The sequence below is a fragment of the Heptranchias perlo genome, chromosome 34, assembly GCF_035084215.1.
Source record: "Heptranchias perlo isolate sHepPer1 chromosome 34, sHepPer1.hap1, whole genome shotgun sequence".
NCBI lineage: Eukaryota > Metazoa > Chordata > Chondrichthyes > Hexanchiformes > Hexanchidae > Heptranchias > Heptranchias perlo.
The window spans coordinates 2,785,381-2,810,817 of NC_090358.1; the positions used below are offsets into that span (position 1 = coordinate 2,785,381).

Consider the following 25,437-nt stretch of genomic DNA (forward strand, 5'->3'; position numbering starts at 1 on the left):
GACGTGGGGCCTTCATTAAATACGGGGTGCCCCATAAACCGTGCGTGGCAGAAGTTAATCCAGTGTGGGCAGAGGATAACCAATAATTAGGGTGGTGTTAACTAGTGGATCAGGAAGTGTTACAAAGTTGTAATATTTGAAGAGATGTGGTGACAGTGTAATTGAGAACAATCCCTGCAGTTTGCCGTCTTACAACATGCTCCTACACACAGGAAGTCTTGCTGCATAGTGACTTCACTGATAGCGGACATCTCTGCACCTATCATGTGTCACATTGCAGGACGATGTTGTACCTATCGTGTGTCACATTGCAGGACGATGTTGTACCTATCGTGTGTCACATTGCAGTATCACGTGGCTTGTACATAGAGAGCTGTTGTACCATGTGATTCTTTCATCAGTGGTCACCCCTGTGCTCACTGACCATCATTGGCTCCCAGTCCAACACCGCCTCGATTTTAAAATTCTCATCCTTGTTTTCAAATCCCTCCATGGCCCTCGCCCCCTCCCTATCTCTGTAACCTCCTCCAGCCCTACAACCCTCCGAGATCTCTGCGCTCCTCCAATTCCGGCCTCTTGCGCATCCCCAATTTTCAATGCTCCACCATCGGCGGCCATGCCTTCAGCTGCCTCGGCCCTAAGCTCTGGAATTCCCTCCCTAAACCTCTCCGCCTCTCTCTCCTCCTTAAAACCCACCTCTTTGACCAAGCTTTTGGTCACCTGTCCTAATATCTCCTTATATGGCTCGGTGTCAATTTTGTCTGATTTACGCTCCTGTGAGACACCTTGGGACGTTTTACTACATTAAAGACGTTTTATAAATGCAAGTTGTTGTTGTGATGGACAGAAAAGTCTCATACATTGTGACTGTGTGAATATTGTACGGCTGTAATATGAGACATCATCATTTGAGTTTTGGGTGACATGACTTACATTCAGCTCCATGTTCACTAATGCTGTTCACATCCTAACCTCTTCCTGGAGATTGTAAACAATTTTACAACACCAAGTTATAGTCCAGCAATTTTATTTTAAATTCACAAGCTTTCGGAGGCTTCCTCCTTCCTCAGGTGAACGATTTGGAAAATCGTTCACCTGAGGAAGGAGGTAGCCTCCGAAAAAATTGTTCACCTGAGGAAGGGGGTAGCCTCCGAAAGCTTGTGAATTTAAAATAAAATTGCTGGACTATAACTTGGTGTTGTAAAATTGTTTACAATTGTCAACCCCAGTCCATCACCGGCATCTCCACATCACATCTTCCTGGAGAGGGTGAGCTTGTTTAAACAGGTCTGTATTACAGTGTGAAAGGGGATCGTTCAGACTTCACTCAATGGCCAGTATCAAAATTGAAAGTATGATTTTGCTGAAACGAATTGACAAATCGGTTTTCAAAAGAGGTGCTGGGGAGGTGCACATTTTGAATCTTCTAATCAGAACACTGCTCTGTGTCAGCCTGTTTGGTCAATGAAACAGAGACAACACGTACAGCACCGGGGATCTGTACAGAGCCCGTCCAAACACAGAAACCCCAGTCCAATCCAAATACTTTGTACATCAGACAGAATTGAAAACCGTTTGCTCTCTCTCACACACACAGAGTTAACGCACTGACACTGCTCAAACATTTAAACAAAAATACCAAACACACAATTATGCTTTTTGTTTAGTTCTTTGTAATATTGAGTTGGGGGGAATCTGGCTGAGGATTTTAAGAATAAAGTAGGAAATGAAGAGAGAGGGACTTGTACCAGTTAGGGTTGGAAAGATTGTACAATTACAGATAGGGATTGAGGAGCTGCAGTCGATGCCCATCTTACAAGGAGCCATTTGAATTGGGATATTTCCTTTCAGGTTTTATTGGAAGGCTGCAATGGAGGAGGAGAGATTATGGAGGTTTTGGAGGGCAGCTTATGGAGGAGGAGAAAGCAGCTCCAGGGCCTGATATAAGAAAGAAAGACTTGCATTTATACAGAATCTTTCACAACCTCAGGATTTCCCAAAGCGCTTTACAGCCAATGATGTATTTTTTGAAGTGTAGTCACTGTTCTAGTGTAGGAATCACGGCAGCTAATTTGCACAAATGGCACGGAGAACGGGAGAACAGCTGCAGGGCAGGGTATTGGGGATTGGGGATGGGGCTTCTGGTTTGTTGGCAGTTTTATGCTGTAGTTTCATGAATTCTAGTAATTGACCTGATCAGCCACAGGCTTCTCCCCCTAGCTGTGAAATACTGCCTGATTCTGTGTGTGTGTGTGTGTCTGTGTGTGTGGTGTGTGTGTGTGTGTCTGTGTGTGTGTGTGTCTGTGTGTGTGGTGTGTGGTGTGTGTGTGTGTGTCTGTGTGTGTGGTGTGTGGGTGTCTGTGGTGTGTGTCTGTGTGTGTGTGTGTCTGTGTGTGTGTGGTGTGTGTGTGTGTGTCTGTGTGTGGTGTGTGTGTGTGTCTGTGTGTGTGGTGTGTGGTGTGTCTGTGTGTGTGGTGTGTGGTGTGTCTGTGTGTGGTGTGTGTGTGTGTCTGTGTGTGTGGTGTGTGTGTGTGTGGTGTGTGTGTCTGTGTGTGTGGTGTGTGTGTGTGTGGTGTGTGTGTGTGTGTCTGTGTGTGGTGTGTGTGTGTGTGGTGTGTGTGTGTGTGTCTGTGTGTGGTGTGTGTGTGTGTGTCTGTGTGTGTGGTGTGTGTGTGTGTCTGTGTGTGGTGTGTGTGTGTGTGTCTGTGTGTGTGGTGTGTGTGTGTGTGTCTGTGTGTGTGTGTCTGTGTGTGTGTGGTGTGTGTGTGTGTGGTGTGTGAGTGTGTGTCTGTGTGTGTGTGTGTGGTGTGTGTGTCTGTGTGTGTGGTGTGTGTGTGTGTGCTGTGACAGTGGTGCAGTAAGTGATAAGATCTGTAGAGGGGGGGCTTGAGCTGGTTTCTGTGTGTGTGAGATTGTGATTGCTTTTTAATTTTCCCACAAACACAAGACATATTTTTGTGTGTGTTTGAAATGTGCACAGTCCTGAAACCATCGGAATCTTCCGTCTCTCCAAGAAGTCCTAGAATGTGAAATTCAGAATGTTAGATCTGTTGAGCCTCCCTCTCAAAAAAAACCACATTTGAACATTTCTGCATTGCCACCAATATCTCTGATCGTTAGTTCCTGAGCAGCTCCAAGAACACGACCCTCCTCGACAATCGACACGACCCTCCCTCCTACCCCAGCAAATTGCTGCAGCTTTTCCCTGGTGCAAGTGAAAGGCTCCCTGAAGATGTTGGGACTCCAGACACTGCTGCCTGGATGCAATCCAGTGACGTGTTACAGGAGGACACATATATGGAGGGCAATGGACAGAAAAGGGAGTATTCACAGAGGGTAACAGCAAGGAGTTCTAAGGCAGTCATTCAATACAGAGATTCGGATGATTGAGCAGAGCTCTCGAGACAGCAACATGTCCACGTAACTCCCTGACTGATATTTGCTCACTTTTTAATATAAATCGAGCTCCCTTTCTCCCTTCCCTTCCCCACCTGCTGATATTGAGTCCGCACTGGCACAGGGTTCCCACACGCTCTGGTTCCTTGCCCAAGTGAACACTTTGTGTGTGAGTCCTGACCATGAGCATTGAGGGACTCATCCAACGTTGGCCGAGGTGAGGAGAAGACTGAGGGAGGACACGATGGAGGTATTCAAATTATCACAGCGAGGGCCAGTCAGGGCTAGTTACCAGTTCAGTGGTGACTTGCGAGCAATTTTGACCCATGGGGTCAGCAACTAGCCCGAGACCCCCTGAACTTATCTCACGTAGGGTCATACAGAGGGGAAGCAACCCATTGCTGCTCTTGATCATTCACCAGGAGACGCAAAAAGCAAAGATGCAAAATAACTCCTTCAAATATTTATTCACTCTTTCCTTCTTGGAGCTTGGCCTCAACTCGATGCCGTACCAGGGGAGACTAAATCAATGGCCTCTTGGAGGCACTACCAGAATGATGCCAGTGCGTTGACCTGATTGTCACTCGATCTCCATTTCCTATAAGCAGAATGCCACTGAATTGTGTTGCATTCCCTTAGTTAAAGATGATTAAAGGATTTGACAGGGTGGATAGAGAGAAACTATTTCCTCTGGTGGGGGGAGTCCAGAACAAGGGGGCAGAACCTTAAAATTAAGAGCCAGGCCGTTCAGGGGTGATGTCAGGAAGCATTTCTTCACACAAAGGGGAGTGGGAATCTGGAACTCTCTCCCCCAAAAAGCTGTTGAGGCTGGGGGTCAATTGGACATTTCAAAATTGATAGATTTTTGTATTAAGGGTTACGGAACCAAGGCAGGTGGATGGAGTTAAGATACAGATCATGATCTAATTGAATGGCAGAACAGGCTCGAGGGGCTGAATGGCCTCCTCCTGTTCCTGTCCTGGGCACCTCAGCTTGTTCTAGAGGCTGTAAACTGAGCCGGGACTGTAAGAGTTAACTCAGAGCCCAGCCTCATGACCCTTCATTCTGTCGCCATCTGCTGCAAGGGAAGTAATTTCTGTCTCGTCAGCGGCACTGAAATATCCCAGGCCTCGGCTGCACCGGCACAAGACACCATGTGAGGAACTAAAGCTCCCGACAAGGTTACTGAGCATTGGAAAGCTGTGAGACTAGAAAATAGAACGTGATCTTACTGCAGAATACCGAGAGGAAAGCAGTGGGTAGCATAGACTATATCGTTATAAACTGGAGTCCAGCGTTGCAATCTCGAAAACACTTTCTTTTTAAACAAACCCTGTACAATATTCCCCATTTAACCAAAATCTATGAGGGACAGTGAATAAATCGTTCACAATAATCCCTCAATAAATCTCTGCCTGCTCACTGCACTCCATGGCGATATGGGATATATTCACTTCCCCTCTATCCTGGTTAATTCCTGATACAACTCCCCAGGTGGGAGTTCTTCTCTCCCTCCCCCTCTCTTCCTGGCCCATGGACACACGTCAACCATAGTGTCAGGGCAACTGAATCACAGTCTTCGATGGTGATGTTTCCACAAAGGGCAATAATGTGGAGATTTTTTTTGTTGATGATAGCAAAACCCCCAGCCATCCCAGATCCGGAGTGACACCACGTCTGGTGGCTGCGGAGTTCCACCCTGTCTGGTGTCTGCGGAGCACCACCATGTCTGGCGTCTGCAGTGTGCCACTGAGTCTGGTGTCTGCAGATCGTCACTGTGTCTGGTGTCTGCAGTGTGCCATTGTGTCTGGTGTCTGAGGAGTTCCATCCTGTCTGGTGTCTGCGGTACGCCTCCGTGTCTGGTGTCTGCAGTGAGCCTCCGTGTCTGGCGTCTGCAGTGAGCCTCCGTGTCTGGCGTCTGCAGTGAGCCTCCGTGTCTGGCGTCTGCAACATTCCAACAGCCGTCCACCCAGCTCTGTGTGTGTTGATTTTTACCAGTTTGTGGCTGCGTTGTTTGAAGACCATGTGACCAGGAGCAGCCCAATGATCATCAAGAAACGACCACATTCCCCGTCCTTCCCGAGGGGTCACGTTATTTAACCGAGTTGAGCAAAGAATCAGAAACACTGAGAAACTTCTCGACACAAAATGGGCAGTTTCACAACAGTTTTACATAAATCGTTTCCCCGTTGTCACGGATACAGCAGGGCCGTTTTTTTCTCTTCTCACCAGTTTGTTCTCTCCCCCTATCGAAGGTGTCGACTCTCTCACCGTCCCACTGGAACATAGTGCCCTCCAATACCTCAGCTGGGTGGCCCCTCCCTCGACAAGCTATCCAACCATGGGGGGCGGGGGAGGAACCCATGACACCCAAGGCCCCTTACAATCCTTACGGGGCATCGGCTCTTTCAGTAACTGTACAGCGATCAGGAGCTGGAAACTGTCCCATCAGGAGTAGGAGCCCTGTCCCATCAGGAGCTGGAACCCTGTCCCATCAGGGGTAGGAGCCCTGTCCCATCAGGAGTAGGAGCCCTGTCCCATCAGGAGTAGGAGCCCTGTCCCATCAGGAGTAGGAGCCCTGTCCCATCAGGAGTAGGAGCCCTGTCCCATCAGGAGTAGGAGCCCTGTCCCATCAGGAGTAGGAGCCCTGTCCCATCAGGAGCTGGAACCCTGTCCCATCAGGGGTAGGAGCCCTGTCCCATCAGGAGTAGGAGCCCTGTCCCATCAGGAGTAGGAGCCCTGTCCCATCAGGAGTAGGAGCCCTGTCCCATCAGGAGTAGGAGCCCTGTCCCATCAGGAGCTGGAACCCTGTCCCATCAGGGGTAGGAGCCCTGTCCCATCAGGAGTAGGAGCCCTGTCCCATCAGGAGCTGGAACCCTGTCCCATCAGGGGTAGGAGCCCTGTCCCATCAGGAGTAGGAGCCCTGTCCCATCAGGGGTAGGAGCCCTGTCCCATCAGGAGTAGGAGCCCTGTCCCATCAGGAGCTGGAACCCTGTCCCATCAGGGGTAGGAGCCCTGTCCCATCAGGAGTAGGAGCCCTGTCCCATCAGGAGTAGGAGACCTGTCCCATCAGCAGTAGGAGCCCTGTCCCATCAGGAGTAGGAGCCCTGTCCCATCAGGGGTAGGAGACCTGTCCCATCAGGGGTAGGAGCCCTGTCCCATCAGGAGTAGGAGACCTGTCCCATCAGGGGTAGGAGATCTGTCCCATCAGGAGCTGGAACCCTGTCCCATCAGGAGTAGGAGCCCTGTCCCATCAGGGGTAGGAGACCTGTCCCATCAGGGGTAGGAGCCCTGTCCCATCAGGAGTAGGAGACCTGTCCCATCAGGGGTAGGAGATCTGTCCCATCAGGAGCTGGAACCCTGTCCCATCAGGGGTAGGAGCCCTGTCCCATCAGGGGTAGGAACCCTGTCCCATCAGGGGTAGGAGCCCTGTCCCATCAGGAGTAGGAGACCTGTCCCATCAGGGGTAGGAGATCTGTCCCATCAGGAGCTGGAACCCTGTCCCATCAGGGGTAGGAGCCCTGTCCCATCAGGGGTAGGAACCCTGTCCCATCAGGAGTAGGAGCCCTGTCCCATCAGGAGTAGGAGCCCTGTCCCATCAGGAGTAGGAGCCCTGTCCCATCAGGGGTAGGAGACCTGTCCCATCAGGAGCTGGAACCCTGTCCCATCAGGAGTAGGAGCCCTGTCCCATCAGGAGTAGGAGCCCTGTCCCATCAGGAGTAGGAGCCCTGTCCCATCAGGAGTAGGAGCCCTGTCCCATCAGGAGTAGGAGCCCTGTCCCATCAGGAGTAGGAGCCCTGTCCCATCAGGAGTAGGAGCCCTCTCCCATCAGGGGTAGGAGCCCTGTCCCATCAGGAGTAGGAGCCCTGTCCCATCAGGGGTAGGAGCCCTGTCCCATCAGGGGTAGGAGCCCTCTCCCATCAGGGGTAGGAGCCCTGTCCCATCAGGGGTAGGAGCCCTCTCCCATCAGGGGTAGGAGCCCTGTCCCATCAGGGGTAGGAGCCCTCTCCCATCAGGGGTAGGAGCCCTGTCCCATTAGGGGTAGGAGCCCTGACTGATCTCCTTTGCGTTGCGAATCCAGGGGATGCTGAGGCCAATTACAGCCCCCTCCCCCGACTGCTGTCTAGCCCGATCTCACCCGACTCAGCACAGACTGGGAACTGAACTCGAGCCCTTCCTGATTGAAGGCAGAGCCCCCTGGGGGAGAAGGTAATGGACTGAATAATCAGCCGACTCCTTGGGACTCGGCCCGAGACGTCTCTGCAGTTACTTATTGCTGTGATTTCCATTTAAGTCAGTTTATTCTGTGATGGCTTTTTAAAAAAAAACGTACAAAGTCCATGAAACACACACTCGCCTTATTTCCTGATAACTGTCCATTCCCAGGAATATTACAGTAAATCCCTCCTTCCAACTCTGCATTTAATTTGGCTTTGATGCTTGTCCAGATGCTGAGGCACAGAAGCTAATCCCCCCTCCCCCTCAAACTGACCACTCCCAGGGCAGGTACAGCACACGTTGGATGAAAGATAAAGCTCTCTGTACCCTGCCCGACAAGGGGGCAGTCCTTCCTACAGCCACCGTCACATAATCCCCCCCCTCGCACTCTCCGAGAACGATTGGCAACTTGGAGACCTTCAAAGGGAAACTTCTCTTCGGGGTGCTGCCCGGTGACCAGATCTCCTCGGGCACGAGCTGGCCGAGTCCCTCAGCGTTAATCACCGCTCGGCAAGAACCCCATCTGAACTCACTATCAACATCCACTAAAATCAGACTGTCTGGTCATTATCACATTGCTGTTTGTGGGATCTTGCGGCAGCAGTCAATTTGCGCACAGCAAGATCCCACAAACAGCAATGTGACTGTACATTACAACAGTGACAACACTTCAAAAGTTGGGACGTCCTGAGGTGGTGAAAGGTGCAATATAAATGCAAGTCCTTTAAAATACTCTGGGGCTCCCTTGGTGGCTCCGTTAGCAATTGCAAGGTCGCAAGGTCCTCCCTCTGATCCCCGTCTGCGCTGGGTTAGCTGATCTCAGCTAGACCGCACCAGGGAGCCAACAATCGACCTTGGCATTCCTGGATCAGGGAGGGGAGCAATCAAACAGGATTTCCCAGACTCGATCCCGTGATCCAGTGATCCCTGCTGGAAAGTGTGGATGTTGGGTGAGGATCTGTTGTGATCTGGAATGCACTGCCTGAAAGGGCGGTGGAAGCAGATTCAATAGTAAATTTCAAAAGGGAATTGGATAAATACTTGAAGGGGAAAGGTGTGCAGGGCTATGGGGAAAGATACAGGGGAATGGGACTAATTGGAGAGATCTTTCAAAGAACCAGCACGGGCACAATGGGCCAAATGGCCTCCTTTTGTGCTGTATCATTCTATGATTCTATGAAAGAAAGAAAGAACTTGCATTTATATAGCGCCTTTCACAACCTCAGGACGTCCCAAAGCGCTTTACAGCCAATAAAGTACTTTTTGAAGTGTAGTCACTGTTGTGATGTAGGAAACACGGCAGTCAATTTGTGCACAGCAAGATCCCACAAACAGCAATGTGATCATGATCAGATAATCTGTTTTTTAGTGGTGTTGATTGAGGGATAAATATTGGCCAGGACACTGGGGAGAACTCCCCTGCTCTTCTTCAAAATATTGGCCGTGGGATCTTTTATGTCCACCTGAGAGGGCAGACGGGGCCGAAAGACAGCACCTCCGACAGTGCAGCTGTGACTGTGACTGTACTTTGTGCCAAATGTAAATTCCCTGCGCAGTGTTAAAGCGAGTGAGCAAGTATCAGACCCGTCACAACAATGGATGGAGCCTCGCGAGGCACAGAGCTGGCTCAGGTATTTTATAAACCACCAGCGGTGAAGCAATTCCCAGCCCACAGCCACCTGGCGCCCAAATGATTCTATACCCATTACCTCCATCTACAAATGTGTGTCAGGCAGGAATTTATTAATATATGAGTGACGGTCCTGCACCATCTGAAAGGCAGGGAGCTGAACCTGTACCTGTTGCTCGTGCTGAAAGTGGTCCTGTCGTCCTGGTGAAATGGTAGAAGTTATTCTGCGATCTGGGTGCTGGCAGGGGGTGACATACAGTCCATGATTCTCCATCGATTCATGTAAAGGGACGGAACACCATCAACATCGTACATCAGATGCAATGAGGTGTGCTGAAACTCGCTGTATACTCTCCCAATTGTTAACCTACACATCAGTTGTGTATTCACTCTGAGAAGGATGCTGTCAAAACTCTAATTCGATCCATAAAGCCTCTTTGTTCTAACGAGCCACGCTTAATTTATTTAGTTTCCTGAAGAAAATAAATTACCGTGGGTAACATTTCATCAAGAACAATCTCTGAGGTATCTCCCTAACCCTAAACCCCCGAGTGCAACATCAGTGCAACAATATTTAACCCCTAACCATTAAATTCCGTAAGTAACATTCTCACGGTCGCAACAGGATTCGAGCCACACTGCGTTGTACAGTGATCGTCTATGCTTTTTTTTTTATTCGTTCTGGGGATATGGATGCCTCTAGAGGTCTAGATGGAGGTTGGTTAACTGGGGAATGGTGTGTGACACAGAAAGAGGCTGAGGGAAGGGGGCCTCATACATTCGTACACCGACCGTCACCACGAGCTGCTCAATGGCATCGTAATCCTATCATCATCCCTATTCTGGCCTCGCTCTTCCATTCCCTGCCAATGACTTCTCCCCTCCGCTCGTATCCTTAACATTCCATCCCATTCCATTCTCATAAACCGTGTCGACGCTCACTCTTTGCAGAACAATTTATTATCCATTCATGTGGCCGCGATGAGCTTAACGTTTCATGGTGAACGGTGGTAATGAGATCCAATCACAATCTCAAGTACTCTTGTGCAGCAAACTCATTGTGTGCCGAACCAACCGTTAGATCTAAGGGTCTGTAAAGATGCCCAAGAGACCCAGTGACTGGAAAAAGCAAGACCGAGGAGTTCGAGTGATATTCCATCGAGTCAACATACAACATACGTAAGAGCACAGTCTAATGTTAGAAGATTGATAACCACTACTGTAGCCTTAATGGAAACGTCTACTGATAGTTACTAGGATTTAATTCTGGGCACCACACTTTAGGAAGGATATCAAGGCCTCAGAGAGGGTGCAGAGATTTACTAGAATGGTACCAGGGATTAAGGGTTTCAGTTACCTGCAGAGACTGCAGAAGTTGGAATTGTTCTCTCCAGGGTAGAGACGGTTAAGGGGAGATTTAATAGAAGTGTTCAAAGTTAGGAGGGGTTTTGATAGAGTAGATAGGGAGAAACCGTTCCCACTGATAGGAGGGTCAGTAACCAGAGGATGCAGATTTAAAATAATTGGCAAAAAAGCCAGAGGGGAGATGAGGAGAAATTTTGTTTATTCAGCGAGTTGTTCTGATCTGGAATGCGCTGCCTGAAAGGGCGGTGGAAGCAGATTCGATAATAACTTTCAAAAGGGGATTGGATAAATACTTGAAAAGGAAAACTTTGCAGGGCTATGGGGAAAGAGCAGGGTGAGTGGGTCTAATTGGATAGCTCTTCCAGAGAGCCGGCACAGGCACGATGGGCCGAATGGCCTCCTTCTGTGCTGTACGATTCTATGATTCAGCCATAAAATAAATATACTGGAGTAGATTTGTGTAATCTGTTGGAGCGGATCACCCACCCACTACAGAACCCGCTCAGTTTTAATTCCGTTCTGACTCTGCTAGGTCACCGCCCAGGGGTGAAGCTGAACCCCAGTCACTTCTGCCCCGAAAAGTACCTCTTCCCAGTTTGGTTTATGTTCTAATACAATAGGAACACACAGGACTGGGGGCACATCACTGCGCTCCATCCAATCAGCACCCAAAACTCCATGCACCCCTCCATCCTCTCATGCTCCTCAATCCCTTTCTCTGCCAAATATCCATCCAGTTCCCTCTTGAATTTGCTGACACTGGAAGCAGGAATCACTCTGCGTTGTAAAGATTTCCTCCAGTCAGTATTTCTGGTTCTTTCTGAACGGCTTTACAATTTCAGCAGAAACACTGATCACAGGCAGACTCCATGATGCGTTCATGATGCTGCTACAACAACAATTTGCATTTATATAGCGCCTTTAACGTAGTAAAACCTCCCAAGGCGCTTCACACAGCAACAAGAAGCTCGACACCATCTAGGGCAAAGCAATCCACTTGATTGGCACCCCATCCACCACCTTAAACATTCACTCCCTCCTCCACCGGCGCACTGTGGCTGCAGTGTGCACCATCCACAGGATGCACTGCAGCAACTCGCCAAGGCTTCTTCGACAGCACCTCCCAAACCCGCGACCTCTACCACCTAAAAGGACAAAGGCAGCAGGCACGTGGGAACACCACCGCCTGCACGTTCCCCTCCAAGTCACACACCATCCCGACTTGGAAATATATCGCCGTTCCTTCATCGTCGCTGGGTCAAAATCCTGGAACTCCCTTCCTAACAGCACTGTGGGAGAACCGTCACCACACGGACTGCAGCGGTTCAAGAAGGCGGCTCACCACCACCTTCTCAAGGGCAATTAGGGATGGGCAATAAATGCCAGTGATGCCCACATCCCAAGAATCAATATCTTTTAAAAAATGCTCCCCTTTCCATGATTTAAAAATGAATATTTTAAATTTTTCTCAGGATGTGGGTAACACTGGCAGGGTAGCATTTATTGTTCGACCCTAGTTACCTTGAGGGTATTACAGATGGAAAGAAAAACTTACATTTATATAGTGCCTTTCATGACCTCAGGACGTCCCAAAGTGCTTTACATAAGAAACATAAGAAATAGGAGCAGGAAAAGGCCATTCAGCCCCTCGAGCCTGCTCCACCATTCAATCAGATCATGGCTGATCTTCGACCTCAACTCCACTTTCCCGCCCGATCCCCATATTTACAGCCAATGAAGCACTTTTGAAGTGCGGTCACTGTTGTGATGTAGGCAACGCGGCAGCCAATTTGTGCACAGCAAGATCCCACAAACAGCAATGTGATAATGACCAGATAATCTGTTTCTTTAGTGATGTTGGTTGAGGGATAAATATTGGCCCAGGACACCGGGGAGGACTCCCCCTGCTCTTCTTCGAAATAGCGGCCATGGGATCTTTTCCATCCACCTGAGAGGGCGGACAGGACCTCAGTTTAACATCTCAACTGAAAGACAGCACCTCCGACAGTGCCGCACTCCCTCGGTACTGCACTGGGAGCGTCGGCCTGGATTTTGCGCTCAAGTCTCTGGAGTGGGGTAAACCACGTAGCGCGGGGCTGGAATGGGCCAGATCGAGTAGGGTTGGCAGGTTCCACTCTCTCCCTGAAGGACATAAATATTATGTCTCAAAGCAAGGCAGCTTCCAAAGACTAAACTGAATCGTTATTACCTCTTAAGATAGAAGACGTGTCGGAAAACTGCCTCTCCTGTTGGTTTCCCACCGTTAAAGCAGGAAAGAGCGGCAGAGCGCCAAGAGCTTTGCTGAGAATCCGCGGTCCGAGGCTTAGAATCCGTACCTTGACATCCCGGTAACAGTGATTAATCATCCGAAGGTGGACGTTGACTTTGGTTTTGATCTTGATCAAACATTTAACCATGGCGGCTCCCTTCAGATGTCTCTTTAAAAATTAAAATTCTTTTTCCAAATGTCCTGTCCTGAGAGCTGTGTGTGTGTGAAGCTCCTTGATTACATGGTGGGACTGGCCCGGGGCGGGTGAGAGGAGCTGGAATGTAAAATCTCTAGCCCGTCAGCAATAAGAAGACATAAATGGCCAGTGAGCCAGTGACATCAGGGCCCTGCACTATTTGCAAACATGCTATTTATACCAGTGCTGCTGTAACAATTTATAAATGATTCGCAGGCACTCCTCCTGCACAGGCTATCAGATTTCAGCAGATAAAGCCCACAGATCCTGCACACCCCTCGTTCCCCTCCTTACATCCTGCTCTCACCCTCAAACTCTTGTTTAACAATGTACCTGGCTTGTTAAAGGCGCTGCTTCACTGAGTGTACGATGGCACAGCTCAATGGAGTGGTACAGATTGGTAACACGGGGCACATTGCTGTGATTCTGCACACACACAAACACACTCACAGACACTCACACACACTCACACTCACACACTCACAGACACACACTCACACTCTCAGACACTCACACACAAACACACACACACACAGACACACACTCACACTCACAGACACACACTCACAGACACACACTCACAGACACACACTCACTCTCACAGACACACACTCACTCTCAGACACTCACACACACACTCACACACACACACTCACACACACACACACTCACAGACACACACACAGACACACATGCACATTCACACAGACACATGCACACTCACACAGACACACATGCACACTCACACAGACACATGCACACTCACACTAACACTCTCACACATACACTCACACGCTCTCACACTCTCTCTCTCTCTCTCACACACACTCCTTGATTGCAGCCGTCCCATCAAAGAGAGTTGGACAATGAATGGCACGATCCCAGAAAGTCTCAGCCTGAATCAGCTCTGAGCCCTTATGTTTGTGTATTTTATTTACATACAAATGCCCAGTTACAGTGGAGCCCGGGGTGGGGGAGACATTTTTTCCCTCGGTGTTCTTCCCCTTTCTTCTGTCTCCGTCCGTTGGCCCGCGCTGGGGGTACAGTTCCACAGGCACCCGCTGGCCTCACTCAAGTTGCCATCACTCATGAGCTATTTGAACTGGGTGTGCATCACTGACGCCACACTGTCCAGCAGGGGTCACTGGATGGCGATGAGGAATTGGAAGCTGGGTTGGCTTCTTTTTTCTGTCTCTTCCCCTGCGAGGAGACATTGAATGCAGTTCCCCCAGAATGAGGTCAATTGAACAGCAGGGAAATGCTACAATCATCGCGGCCGACACGAATTGGAGCCCTTCTTCCTTTGGAGGATTTCAATCTCCCGCCCGATGGGCACAATTCCACAGGTGCCAACAACCTTCCTGTGACTAATCCAAGAGGCCATTCATCGTGTGGGAGCCGAGACACTGATTGGTGGCCAGGTCATTTGAGTGTGGAGGGCATGACAGCGTGAGCCCGACCCGGACACCTGACGCCCGTACACCCAGGAACCAGCCCGTGTGTCGCCACTGGGGCAGCAGCGTTGTTAATTTTTCCCTCCATTGGCTCAGGCAGCTGACGCTGATCACAGTGTCCCCGAGTTAGATCTAACCTGGGAATAAGGGGGCCATGAGATGTACCGCTACGTGCCTTTTACCAAAAGGCCATCCGGAGAGCCAGGAGCCGGAGAGCAGGGAGTCCGAGAGCCGGGAGCCGGGGAGCAGGGAGTCCGAGAGCAGGGAGTCCGAGAGCAGGGAGTCCGAGAGTCGGGAGTCCGAGAGCCGGGAGCCGGGGAGCAGGGAGTCCGAGAGCAGGGAGTCCGAGAGCCGGGAGCCGGAGAGCCGGAGAGCCGGGAGCCGGAGAGCCGGGAGCCGGGAGCCGGAGAGCCGGGAGCCGGAGAGCCGGGAGCCGGGAGTCCGAGAGCAGGGAGTCCGAGAGCAGGGAGCCGGGAGCCGGAGAGCCGGGAGCCGGAGAGCCGGGAGCCGGAGAGCCGGGAGCCGGAGAGCAGGGAGCCGGAGAGCAGGGAGTCCGAGAGTCGGGAGCCGGAGAGCCGGGAGCCGGGAGTCCGAGAGCAGGGAGTCCGAGAGTCGGGAGCCGGAGAGCCGGGAGCCGGAGAGCCGGGAGCCGGAGAGCCGGGAGCCGGAGAGCAGGGAGTCCGAGAGCAGGGAGTCCGAGAGTCGGGAGCCGGGAGCCAGAGAGCCGGGAGCCGGGGAGCAGGGAGTCCGAGAGTCGGGAGCCGGGGAGCAGGGAGCCGGAGAGCAGGGACTCCGAGAGTCGGGAGCCGGGAGTCCGAGAGTCGGGAGCCGGGGAGCAGGGAGTCCGAGAGTGGGGAGTCCGGGAGCCAGAGAGGGGAGCTCCTTTACACATATGGAGCCCGGAATATTATTCACAGTGACATACATTGAAATAGGTCAGATTATCTGGTCATTATCACATTGCTGTTTATGGGAGCTTGCTGTGCACAAATTGACTACCACGTTTCTCTACAATACAACAATGACAACATTTCATAGAATCATAGAAAGATATAGCACAGAAGGAGGCCATTCAGCCCATCGTGCCTGTGCCAGCTCTTTGAAAGAGCTATCCAATTAGTCACAGTTTGGGAGCTATTGCAACTAATCCTCATCTCCTAGCAGCATCCTTTTCTTCTTGAGATGAATTTAATTCCTCTCTAAGATTCAATTTCTGAGATTATTGTTCACAGAACAGGTTTTGATGAAATGAGAATGCCTAGTGGGAGCAATTTGCTCTCAATTCTTATTAATAAGGCGGCAAAGTCTCACCATCTGCTCACAGTATGTTTTTTTTGTTAAGAAATATTTGAGATTTTTTTTACTGAGAAACCCATTTAATGGTCCAAGGTCCCTAGACCAGGTCACCACCAGGATCGGAGGGTAGGTGAGGTAACTAGAGCAGCAGATTGGGTGGGATTCTTTGGGGGGTTGCTGTGCGAAACGACATTTGATATTTATTTTTATTCGTTCATGGGGTGTGGGCGTCGCTGGCGAGGCCGGCATTTATTGCCCATCCCTAATTGCCATTGAGAAGGTGGTGGTGAGCCGCCTTCTTGAACCGCTGCAGTCCGTGTGGTGACGGTTCTCCCACAGTGCTGTTAGGAAGGGAGTTCCAGGATTTTGACCCAGTGACGATGAAGGAACGGCGATATATTTCCAAGTCGGGATGGTGTGTGACTCAGAGGGGAACGTGCAGGTGGTGTTGTTCCCATGTGCCTGCTGACCTTGTCCTTCTAGGTGGTAGAGGTCACGGGTTTGGGAGGTGCTGTCGAAGAAGCCTTGGTGAGTTGCTGCAGTGCATCCTGTGGATGGTACACACTGCAGCCACAGTGAGTCAGTGGTGAAGGGAGTGAATGTTTAGGGTGGTGGATGGGGTGCCAATCAAGCGGGCTGCTTTGTCCTGGATGGTGTCGAGCTTCTTGAGTGTTGTTGGAGCTGCACTCATCCAAGCAAGTGGAGAGTATTCCATCACACTCCTGACTTGTGCCTTGTAGATGGTGGAAAGGCTTTGGGGAGTCAGGAGGTGAGTCACTCGCCGCAGAATACCCAGCCTCTGACCTGCTCTTGTAGCCACAGTATTTATATGGCTGGTCCAGTTAAGTTTCTGGTCAATGGTGACCCCCAGGATGTTGATGGTGGGGGATTCGGCGATGATAATGCTGTTGAATGTCAAGGGGAGGTGGTTAGACTCTCTCTTGTTGGAGATGGTCATTGCCTGGCACTTGTCTGGCGCGAATGTTACTTGCCACTTATCAGCCCAAGCCTGGATGTTGTCCAGGTCTTGCTGCATGTGGGCTACCCGACAATGTGGAAAATTGCCCAGGTATGTCCTGTCCACAAAAAGCAGGACAAATCCAATCCGGCCAATTACCGCCCCATCAGTCAACTCTCAATCATCAGCAAAGTGATGGAAGGTGTCGTCGACAGTGCTATCAAGCGGCACTTACTCACCAATAACCTGCTCACCGATGCTCAGTTTGGGTTCCGCCAGGACCACTTGGCTCCAGACCTCATTACAGCCTTGGTCCAAACATGGACAAAAGAGCTGAATTCCAGAGGTGAGGTGAGAGTGACTGCCCTTGACATCAAGGCAGCATTTGACCGAGTGTGGCACCAAGGAGCCCTAGTAAAATTGAAGTCAATGGGAATCAGGGGGAAAACTCTCCAGTGGCTGGAGTCATACCTAGCACAAAGGAAGATGGTAGTGGTTGTTGGAGGCCAATCATCTCAGCCCCAGGGCATTGCTGCAGGAGTTCCTCAGGGCAGTGTCCTAGGCCCAACCATCTTCAGCTGCTTCATCAATGACCATCCCTCCATCATAAGGTCAGAAATGGGGATGTTCGCTGATGATTGCACAGTGTTCAGTTCCATTCGCAACCCCTCAAATAATGAAGCAGTCCGAGCCCACATGCAGCAAGACCTGGACAACATCCAGGCATGGGCTGATAAGTGGCAAGTAACATTCGCGCCAGACAAGTGCCAGGCAATGACCATCTCCAACAAGAGAGAGTCTAACCACCTCCCCTTGACATTCAACGGCATTACCATCGCCGAATCCCCCACCATCAACATCCTGGGGGTCACCATTGACCAGAAACTTAACTGGACCAGCCATATGAATACTGTGGCTACAAGAGCAGGTCAGAGGCTGGGTATTCTGCGGCGAGTGACTCACCTCCTGACTCCCCAAAGCCTTTCCACCATCTACAAGGCACAAGTCAGGAGTGTGATGGAATACTCTCCACTTGCCTGGATGAGTGCAGTGTTGTAGCTGTACTGGAACAGCTTGTCTAGAGGCGCAGCTAGTTCTGGAGCACAAGTCTTCAGCACTACAGCTGGGATGTTGTCGGGGCCCATAGCCTTTGCTGTATCCAGTGCACTCAGCCGTTTCTTGATATCACGTGGAGTGAATCGAATTGGCTGAAGACTGGCTTCCGTGATGGTGGGGATATCGGGAGGAGGCCGAGATGGATCATCCACTCGGCACTTCTGGCTGAAGATGGTTGCAAACGCTTCAGCCTTGTCTTTTGCACTCACGTGCTGGACTCCGCCATCATTGAGGATGGGGATGTTTGCAGAACCTCCTTCTCCCGTTAGTTGTTTAATTGTCTACCACCATTCACGACTGGATGTGGCAGGACTGCAGAGCTTTGATCTGATCCGTTGGTTGTGGAATCGCTTAGCTCTGTCTATAGCATGTTGCTTCCGCTGTTTAGCATGCATGTAGTCCTGAGTTGTAGCTTCACCAGGTTGGCAGCACATTGTTAGGTACGCCTGGTGCTGCTCCTGGCATGCTCTTCTACACTCCTCATTGAACCAGGGTTGATCTCCTGGCTTGTTGGTAATGGTAAAGTGAGGAATATGCCAGGCTATGAGGTTACAGATTGTGCTGGAATACAATTCTGCTGCTGCTGATGGCCCACAGCGCCTCATGGATGCCCACTTTAGAGCTGCTAGATCTGTTCTAAATTTATCCCATTTAGCACGGTGGTAGTGCCACACAACACGTTGGATGGTGTCCTCAGTGCGAAGACGGGACTTCGTCTCCACGAGGACTGTGTGGTGGTCACTCCTATCAATACTGTCATGGGCAGATGCATTTGCGGCAGGTAGATTGGTGAGGACAAGGTCAAGTAAGTTTTTCCCTCGTGTTGGTTTGCTCACCACCTGCCGCAGGCCCAGTCTAGCAGCTATGTCCTTCAGGACTCGGTCAGTTGTGGTGCTACCAAGCCACTCTTGGTGATGGACATTGAAGTCCCCCACCCAGAGTACATTCTGTGCTCCTTGCTACCCTCAGTGCTTCCTCCAAGTGGTGCTCAACATGAATCAGTCCTCCTCCATCAGCTGAGGGAGGACGGTAGGTGGTAATCAGCAGGAGGTTTCCTTGTCCACGTTTGACCTGATGCCATGAGATTTCATGGGGTCCAGAGTCAATGTTGAGGACTCCCAGGGCCACTCCCTCCTGACTGTATATCACTGTGTCGCCATCTCTGGTCAGTCAGTCTTGCCGGTGGGACAGGACATACCCAGGGATGGTGATGGAAGAGTCTGGGATGTTGGCTGAAAGGTATGATTCTGTGAGTATGGCTATGTCAGGCTGTTGCTTGACTAGTCTGTGGGACAGCTCTCCCAATTTTGGCACAAGTCCCCAGATGTTAGTGAGGAGGACTTTGCAGGGTCGACTGGGCTTGGTTTGCCTTTGTCGTGTCCAGTGGTCTGTCTGGTTTTATTCTTATTATGACTTTTTTTAGCGAGATTTTACAACTGGCCATTTCAGAGGGCAATTAAGAATCAACCACATTGCTGTGGGTCTGGAGTCACATATATGCCAGACCGGGTAAGGACGGCAGGTTTCCTTCCCTAAAGGGCATTAGTGAACCAGATGGGTTTTTAAGACAATCCGATAGTTTCATGGCGACCATTAATTCCAGATTTTATTTAATTAATTTAATTTAAATTCCCCAGCTACCGTGGTGGGATTTGAACTCATGACTCTGGATTATTAGTCCAGGCCTCTGGATTACTAGTCCAGTAACATAACCACCATGCTACCGTACCCATAAGGTCGCCTGTGTTCAGTATCTCCAGAGAAACCGTAAACAGGTTCGAACACTCTTCGTCAGATGTCTCCGAGCTGGAATGTCAAAATACCTGCAGATTGGAAAAGGAAGAGGAGACTGAGGGGAGCGGAGGAGTCTCCCAGATTTGAACTCCTGGGAAAGAATCAGATTTCAACTCAGTGATGGTGCGGGGAGGAGGAAGAGTGCGTCGGAGAATTTGAAGCTTATGATGAAAGCACATGGGAGAATGACAGGAGTAACAAGAAATCAAGGAGAGACAAGGTGGACTGTCTTAATTATAAAGAGAGAGAGAATTTACATTTCTACAGCGTCTTTCACAACCTCAGGATGTCCCGAAGCGCTTTACAACCAATGAAGTACTTTTGAAGTGTAGTCACTGTTGTAATGTAGGAAACAGGGCAACCAATTTGCGCACAGCAAGATCCCACAAACAGCAATGTGATAAATAACCAGATAATCTGTTTTAGTGATGTTGGTTGAAGGATAAATATTGGCCCAGGGCACCAGGGAGAACTCCCCTGCTCATCTTCAAAACAACGGCCATGGGATCTTTTACATCCACCTGAGAGGGCAGAGGGGGCCACAGTTTAACATCTCACCCAAAAGACGGCACCTCTGACAGAGCAGCGCTCCCTCAGTACTGTACAGCGAGCATCAGCTTAGTTTATGTGCTTAAGTCTCTAGAGTGGGACTTGAACTCACAGCCTTCTGACTCAGACACAAGAGTGCGACCCACCAGTGCAGTCACTATTGTAATGTAGGGAAACGCAGCAGCCAACTTGCGCTGAGCAAGATGCCACAAACATCAGTGAGATAATGACCAGATCATCTGTTTCAATGACGCTGGTGCGAATGTTGCTTTTTCCCACATTCAGAAAGTTTCTTTGACAAACCAGAGCTGGAGTTTCACCGTGTTAGCTTAAATGGAAGTTGTTAATTGAAGTGCCTGGGCTGCAGATCTCGCCTGTGTTTGTCTGCGCTCTTAATGTTAAGGAGCGTTTTATTTGTATTAAGCTGAAGTACCTGCTGTTAAATAGTCTGTGAACATGTTTTAAATAGATTGCGCCGAGTGACACTGACGTGTGCAGCACAACATGCCCGAGCTCAGTCTCAGTAATGCCCTTTCCGCAGCTGTGTGGGCTTGTTGGGATCCCCTGGGGAACCTGGACAGATCCATCCATGGCGACCATTTGGGGACATGAGCTTGTAAAGGAGGTTTTTGAGCCAACACTGCTGTATATTTAAGGGAGCAGGCGGCACTCACTGGGCAGCGTGGCCATGCAGTGACACGGATTGGGGGGGGCAACAGATATCAGCTGTGACGCAGTGGGTCGTGCTCTCGCCTCTGAGTCAGAAGGTCGTGGGTTCAAGTCCCACTCCAGAGTCTTGAGCCCACAATCCAGGCCCACACTCCCCGGTGCCAGTACTGAGGGAGCGCTGCACTGTCGGAGGTGCCATCTTTTGGATGAGATGTTAAACCGAGGCCCTGTCTGCCCTCTCAGGTGGATGTAAAAGATCCCATGGCACTATTTTGAAGAAGAGCAGGGGAGTTCTCCCTGGTGTCCTGGGCCAATATTTATCCCTCAACCGACATCTCTAAAACAGATTATCTGGTCATTATCACATTGCTGTTTCTGGGATCTTGCTGTGCACAAATTGTCTGCCACATTTCCTACATTACAACAGTGACTACACTTCAAAAGTACTTCATTGGCTGTAAAATGCTTTGGGACGTCCTGAGGATGTAAAAGACGCTGTAGAAATACAAGTTCTTTCTTTTTTTTTCTTTTTTATTCTGCTCCACTTAGTGAGAAGGGAAATCCATGGGGTGCATCAAAGGGAGCCGTCACTCACCGTCACTCACCGTCACAGTCACCATCAGTCACCGTCACTCACCGTTACCATCAGGCACAGTCACCGTCAGTCACCGTCACTCACAGTCACCGTCACCATCACTCACCGTCACCTTCACTCACCGTTACCATTAGGCACAGTCACCGTCACCGTCAGTCACAGTCACCATCAGTCACCGTCACCATCACTCACCGTCACCGTCACTCACCGTTACCATCAGGCACAGTCACCGTCACCGTTAGTCAACAGTCACCGTCACCGTCAGTCACCGTCACCGTCAGTCACCGTCACCGTCAGTCACAGTCACCGTCAGTCACAGTCACCGTCACCGTTAGTCAACAGTCACCATCACCGTCAGTCACCGTCATTCAGTCACCATCAGTCACCGTCAATCATAGTCACCGTCAATCATAGTCACCATCAGTCATAGTCACTGTTAGTCACAGTCATTGTCAGTTACCGTCACCGTCAGTCACCATCACTGTCACAGTCACCGTCACTCACAGTCACAGTCACCGTCACTCACAGTCACAGTCACTGTCACCGTCACTCACAGTCACTGTCACCGTCACTCACAGTCACTGTCACCGTCACTCACAGTCACTGTCACCGTCACTCACAGTCACTGTCACCGTCACTCACAGTCACTGTCACCGTCACTCACAGTCACTGTCACCGTCACTCACAGTCACTGTCACCGTCACCGTCACTCACAGTCACTGTCACTGTCACCGTCACTCACAGTCACTGTCACCGTCACTCACAGTCACTGTCACCGTCACTCACAGTCAGTCAGTCACAGTCACCGTCAGTCACAGTCACCGTCAGTCACAGTCACAGTCAGTCACAGTCACCGTTAGTCAACAGTCACCATCACCGTCAGTCACCGTCATTCAGTCACCATCAGTCACCGTCAATCATAGTCACCGTCAATCATAGTCACCATCAGTCATAGTCACTGTTAGTCACAGTCATTGTCAGTTACCGTCACCGTCAGTCACCATCACTGTCACAGTCACCGTCACTCATAGTCACTGTCACCGTCACTCATAGTCACTGTCACCGTCACTCATAGTCACTGTCACCGTCACTCATAGTCACTGTCACCGTCACTCATAGTCACTGTCACAGTCTGTCACTGTCACCGTCACTCATAGTCACTGTCACCGTCACTCATAGTCACTGTCACAGTCTGTCACTGTCACCGTCACTCATAGTCACTGTCACCGTCACTCATAGTCACTGTCACCGTCACTCATAGTCACCAAGCTCTTGGTAAATGACCGTGGGGGAGAGGTGGGGTGAGGTCACCTGACCGGCAGTCCCTGAGCTGGAGAATGTCGGCACTGCATGGGATGAATGGGGGAAAATGGAGGGATTTCAAACATCATTTAAAGAAAGAAAAGGGAGGGTCTCACAGTCGGGGGTCCTTTACAAAAAAAAAATCAGGAAGAAAAAAATCAATTGGACATAATTCTCATTGTCAGACTCACTTTTTAAACAAAAAAAGTGTTTAAAATCCCAACCTCTCTGTAATGTTTATTTTTAAAATAGCTCCCAGTTGGTGAGTCTCTCTTTAAATGATGTCCAATTGTTGAGACTCACTTCTTTAAAACACCAGCACAATGTAAGCAGCAATAAAAGGTTTTATTTTTTCAGAAGATTTTACACAAACCTCCATTTAGTCTCTGGGCTTAATGTTGTATTTACAGTTTAAAGTGAATCATTTATACAAAGTGTGAATAATGTCGACTCTTTTAGTGTCTCTGGGGCCCATCGTTGGTTTCGAGTGTTCACCGAGCGAACTTACTGTCAAACTGTGGGAGTGACCTGCAGTCCTGACCTGGTAATAATTCCACCACTCTCCACATTAAGCTGATGGATCACAGGCTGGACCTAAAGATCGGGGGGGCGGGGTTCGAGTTTCCACTTGTTTACGCCTGGATATCAGCGCAATGCGGAATCGGCTGAAAAGATCGGGGGAATTTTAAACGTAGCTGAGTTGCGCCCAAAACCACTCCCGCTCGTGCTTTCCGCCATCTTTTACATTGGTTCAAAAGTCAATTCGCCCGATGGAGGCCCCCCCAAAATTGGCCACGCCGCCCCCCCACCCCAGGTCAGAATGGCGAGTTTCTGTCGATTGCGCCCGTTTGGGGGGAGTCCATCACACAGGGTCTCGGGCACACAGGTACCCATGGTCACAGGAACCCAGCGTTAATCACCTGTACCTGCAGTGAGCAGCACTCAACTGAAGCCTCACTCAGGTCTGGTTCTCCTGCAATTACTTTAAATTCGGTTCAAATGAGTTGAAATTCAGTCAACTGATCTGTCCCACGGTGCAAACGACGCAGGACCAGCGGTCATAGCAAACCAGTGATTGGTCGGTTTCTTCAGCTGCAGAAATTACTTGAACAAGTTTTCAGTTTAATTTAGTTTCATTCAGTCGTCTTGAGGCCCCTTTGACCCTTTTCCAGTCAATAATCGATTACGATCAATAACACTGCTCGATTGTGCTGACTCGTGGGAGATTTTAAGTGCGTGTTTATGCAAATGAGTTTGAGCGGGAACTTGGGGGTAATTTCACCTCGGGCAAAACCGACGCAGTTTCCAGGGCATTTTCCCGTACCGGGGGTCGAACCGCGCTCTGACCCAGTGTGTTGATCCAGGGGTTGGTTTGGTCACTGCGACCTGCTCTAGTTTGGCCAAACCCACTGTGCTCGGACCCACCTTACCTTCCATGATGGAGATATGCACCGCTCTCCTGCGGGTCCTGGGTACACTGCTCAATCTCGACCCATGAGAGATGGAGGGACAACTGCGACTGGGAACCAGACCTGACCTGTGGGGGAGACACAAGCCCTGGTTGAAGGGGTTTTTTTTTTATTGCGACTGATTTTGAGCCTGAGTAGAGAGAGAGAGAGAGAGACGCCTGGTGTTTTAGAACGCTTGTAACACCAACCAATTGTTTCACGGGAAGGTAAAAGACTGCTTCGTAGCTGCCGATCTCTCCGGCTCGCCCAGCCCATTCGAGAGAGGCGGTGAGTGGAGCTTAGACACAGCAAAGCAGAAGGTTCTCATGTTGCTCCACACAGACTGCAAACAGGGCATGTCATAGGAAACAAAGGAACAGGAGGAGGCCATTCAGCCCCTCGAGCCTGTTCTGCCATTCAATTAGATCATCGCTGACCTGTACCTGCCTCTCAGTAACTGTACCGCACGGCCCTTGAAAACCAATTTTGGGCGGTGGGCGGTGGGTGGTGGAGGGGCTGGGGGGGGGGGTGGGGCGGGCGGGGGGGGGGCGGGGTGGAGGGCGGTGGGCGGTGGAGGGGCTGGGGGGGGGGCAGTGGAGGGGCGGGGTGGAGGGGCTGGGGTGGGGGGGAAACAAGCTCTTCCAGCCGAAGGTGGAAGATTGTTTCTAGAAAGAGATCCGTCTTATGGTGTCCACTTTCCCAAAGGCAATCGATCGCTCTGCAACAACAATCTGCATTTATATAGCGCCTTTAACATAGTTAAACATCCCAAGGCGCTTCACAGGAGCGATTATCAAATAGAACTTGAGACCGAGCCACATAAGGAGATATTAGGACAGGTGACCAAATGCTGGGTCAAAGAGGTAGGTTTTAATAAGTGTCTTAAAGGTGGAGAGAGAGGCGGAGAGGTTTAGGGAGGGAATTCCAGAGTTTAGGGCCGAGGCAGCTGAAGGCACGGCCGCCAATGGTGGAGCGATGAAAATTGGGGATGTGCGAGAGGCCAGAATTGGAGGAGCGCAGAGATCTCGGAGGGTTGTAGGGCTGGAGGAGGTCACAGAGATAGGGAGGGGGGCGAGGCCATGGATGGATTTCAAAACCAGGATGAAAATTTTAAATTTGAGGTGCTGCTGGACTGGAAGCCAATGTAGGTCAGCGAGTACAAGGGCATCATAGAGTAGCGCT

General features: G+C 50.4%; 1 protein-coding gene across 5 annotated transcripts in view; it reads right to left on the bottom strand.

Annotated features, from left to right (window-relative positions):
• LOC137301706 (novel FERM domain containing protein) overlaps positions 1–25,437 on the bottom strand; it is a 187,086-nt gene that overhangs the window by 2,284 nt on the left and 159,365 nt on the right. For all 5 annotated transcript variants that reach the window (XM_067971285.1, XM_067971284.1, XM_067971286.1 and 2 more), the window contains one exon: positions 24,238–24,344. In XM_067971285.1, coding sequence (XP_067827386.1) covers positions 24,238–24,344 — 107 coding nt within the window. The remainder of the gene's footprint in view (positions 1–24,237; positions 24,345–25,437) is intronic.